Here is a 2,843-nt window from a genome sequence, read left to right on the forward strand (position 1 = left end):
AGTATAATATTCTTTCTATATTTGGAAGAAAGAATATTATACGTGTACAAGCCTATTACCATACCACCGATACCAGTCCAGAAAAGAACCTTTGTGGACCTAATATAGTAACAGCTACTGATTAAACTGACCCTCACTGCCTCACACACAGCTTCCTGCCTGTCCCTATATAAACTGACAAAACAGAGGCTGCTGGAACAATAACTTGAATAGCACTTTTGTGGACCAGATAGTAACAGCTAATGACTAAACTGACTGTCCCTGCAGCACACACCGTCCTGTCCCTTTCTCTAAACTGACAAAAGACACTCAGGCTGCTGCAACAATCACTAGCACAGCAGTGCCTCAAACCTATATCCTGAACTACACCTAACACCTATACCAGTCCTGAAAAGAACTTTTGTGTACCAAATAGCTAGCGATTTCGGTCACTGCAATCTCTCCCTGCTCCACACAGCAACCTCTCCCTATAGTGACAGAAGAAAGAATGTAAAATGGCTGCCGGATCGGGTCTATTTATAAGTTAGGGGGAATGTCCAAGTGTCCATGTGCTGTAATGTCTCAATTGGCTTTCCTGTACCCCATGATGGATATGTCATCATAGGTCAAAGTTCTTTTACACAGTAAACACGGAAGCCCGCTGGCGAACGGCGGCAATAGTCCACCGATCGGGCGGACCGCGAACAGCCGAAATTCACAGTGAAAACGACCGCCGGGCGAACCGTTCGGCCATCCCTACTGAAGATGATGGGAACCCAAAATGTTGAGTTGTCACATGAACTGTCGTAGAGAGTATATGTTTCAGAAAGGACACTGTATGAGAGAAACTCTAGAGATTTTACTCTAGAGAGCTTTTGTCTCATTTCCTGTTAAGCTCAGATGTTTAAACTCAGACCTGAAATGAGTAAATATAATTCATTCCACTGAACATACCGGTACTGATTTACTGAAGAAATACAGTAAAAGCTGTTCACCTATAAAATTTTCTTTTTTTCTTTTGCTAAGTAAATTTTTGCTAGGTGAATCGTCTTTTTCTTAGAAATTCAACCTTGTTATTGTTAATAAAAATAATATAGTTTTTTTTTTCATATTTTGTATTTTAGGAGTGCCTAATAGCTGCTTGACAAAGTGTCCAAGAATACACTTTTCCTGTTTTCATAAGATCACCTATCATGACAAACCAGTCATATTTTAATGACTTCATACTAGAAGGATTTGTCATCACTGGGAATTACAACCTTGCAATGTTCACTGTCTTCTTTGTCATCTACCTTCTGACTCTTTTTGGAAATATATTGATAATCTTGGTGGTGTGTTATCACATTAACCTTCATACCCCAATGTATTTCTTTATCATCAATCTATCTTTCCTGGAGATATGGTTTGTGTCCACTACAACACCCAAGCATCTAGCCATGCTGATAACCAAAAACAAGAGAATCCCCTTCCGATGGTGCTTTTTTCAGCTCTACATGTTCCATACTTTGGGCATTACAGAGTGTAGCTTATTGGCCATCATGGCTATTGACCGATATGTGGCCATCTGCAAACCACTTAGATACAAAACCATCATGAACATAAAGGCATGTATATGCTTGGCCTCCATGTGCTGGATCTTGGGTTTCCTAATGGCAATAATTCCCACAACACTCACATCAAAAGTTCCATTTTGTGGAAGATATGTTAACCATTACTTCTGTGATCTGGCTCCTTTACTAGGACTATCTTGTGGTGATATAACCCTTACAGTCATCATAAATCGTTGTGTTGGAGGCTTTGCCACCATGTTTAACATGGCAATAGTTATTGTAATGTACATCAATATCATTATTTCAATTGTGAAAATAAAAACCAACACAGGACAAATGAAAGCATTCTCAACATGCTCTTCACACCTGACTGTGGTGACCCTTTTCTATGGTGCAGCTTGTATTGTGTATGCTAGTCCCAAAGAAGTTCATTCAGGAGACTTTGACAAAATATTTGCCATTGTATATGCTATGTTAACACCTTTTCTAAATCCCATTATTTATAGTCTTAGGAATCAAGAAGTATTATCAGGTTTGAGAAGAGGTATTCAAATGATTGCTATTCAAATCAAGTCATAATATAAAATATTTGTGTTGTGCCTAAAGTGGTTCTAAATCCTTAAGCTCCCCCCCAGAACCCCCCTTTTCTTTACCTGAGCCCGATCTGATCCAGCGATGTGCACTCTCCTCCTTGGACAGATTGATAGCCCTGGGAGCACTGTCAATTAAATTGTCTTGTCTGTGTCAATGGATGCAGCAGCCGAACTCGGGAGGGGGCACACACAGGGGCCCCTAGGGAAATCAGTTTTCTCTAGGGGCACCAAATGAATAGAAGGGGCCTGGAGTGCTGGTAGGGACCCCAGAATAAGAGGGTCGGGGCTGCTCTGTGCAAAACCAAGTACAGGCATGTTTGTTATTTTTATAAAAAAACAAATATAAAATAGAGGTTTATAACTGCTTTAAAGGGAATTTGACCTTTACATCAATGCGTGTGACTCTCTTTAAAACTCCTTGGATCCTTGGCCCAGGGAGGATCTGACTTCTGCCCAAGTTGAGAACCTCACCTCATTGTATTTGTCAGTCAAGTGCTAGAACATTAGTAGGCAGGTGAAGCCCTCTGATTTGACAGTTGTCTTACATGTGGTATAATTTAGCATTCAAAGGGGGTAAGAAGTAATCTACCAATCAGGCCTGTGATCACATTAAAGAGAAAAGTTTCAGCAAGGACTTCCTTAGTGGCTCAGAGATGTCATGAGACCATATAAGCTGTACAAAAAGACAAGGCCAAATGTTCCAGTCCTCCGCTTATCAGTT

At 40.5% G+C, this 2,843-nt stretch overlaps 1 protein-coding gene across 1 annotated transcript; it reads left to right on the forward strand.

The window, feature by feature from the left end:
* Window positions 1–1,108: 1,108 nt before the first annotated feature.
* LOC143942264 (olfactory receptor 6N1-like) lies at window positions 1,109–2,108 on the forward strand. The gene has a single exon (XM_077463507.1). It carries the CDS (start codon window positions 1,173–1,175, stop codon window positions 2,106–2,108), a length of 936 nt encoding a protein of 311 aa, XP_077319633.1. The 5' UTR covers window positions 1,109–1,172.
* Window positions 2,109–2,843: the final 735 nt, after the last annotated feature.

This window comes from Lithobates pipiens, unplaced genomic scaffold (genome assembly GCF_037356315.1).
Source record: "Lithobates pipiens isolate NorthernLeopardFrog02 unplaced genomic scaffold, aLitPip1_a1.2 Scaffold_30, whole genome shotgun sequence".
In the NCBI taxonomy this organism is placed as follows: domain Eukaryota; kingdom Metazoa; phylum Chordata; class Amphibia; order Anura; family Ranidae; genus Lithobates; species Lithobates pipiens.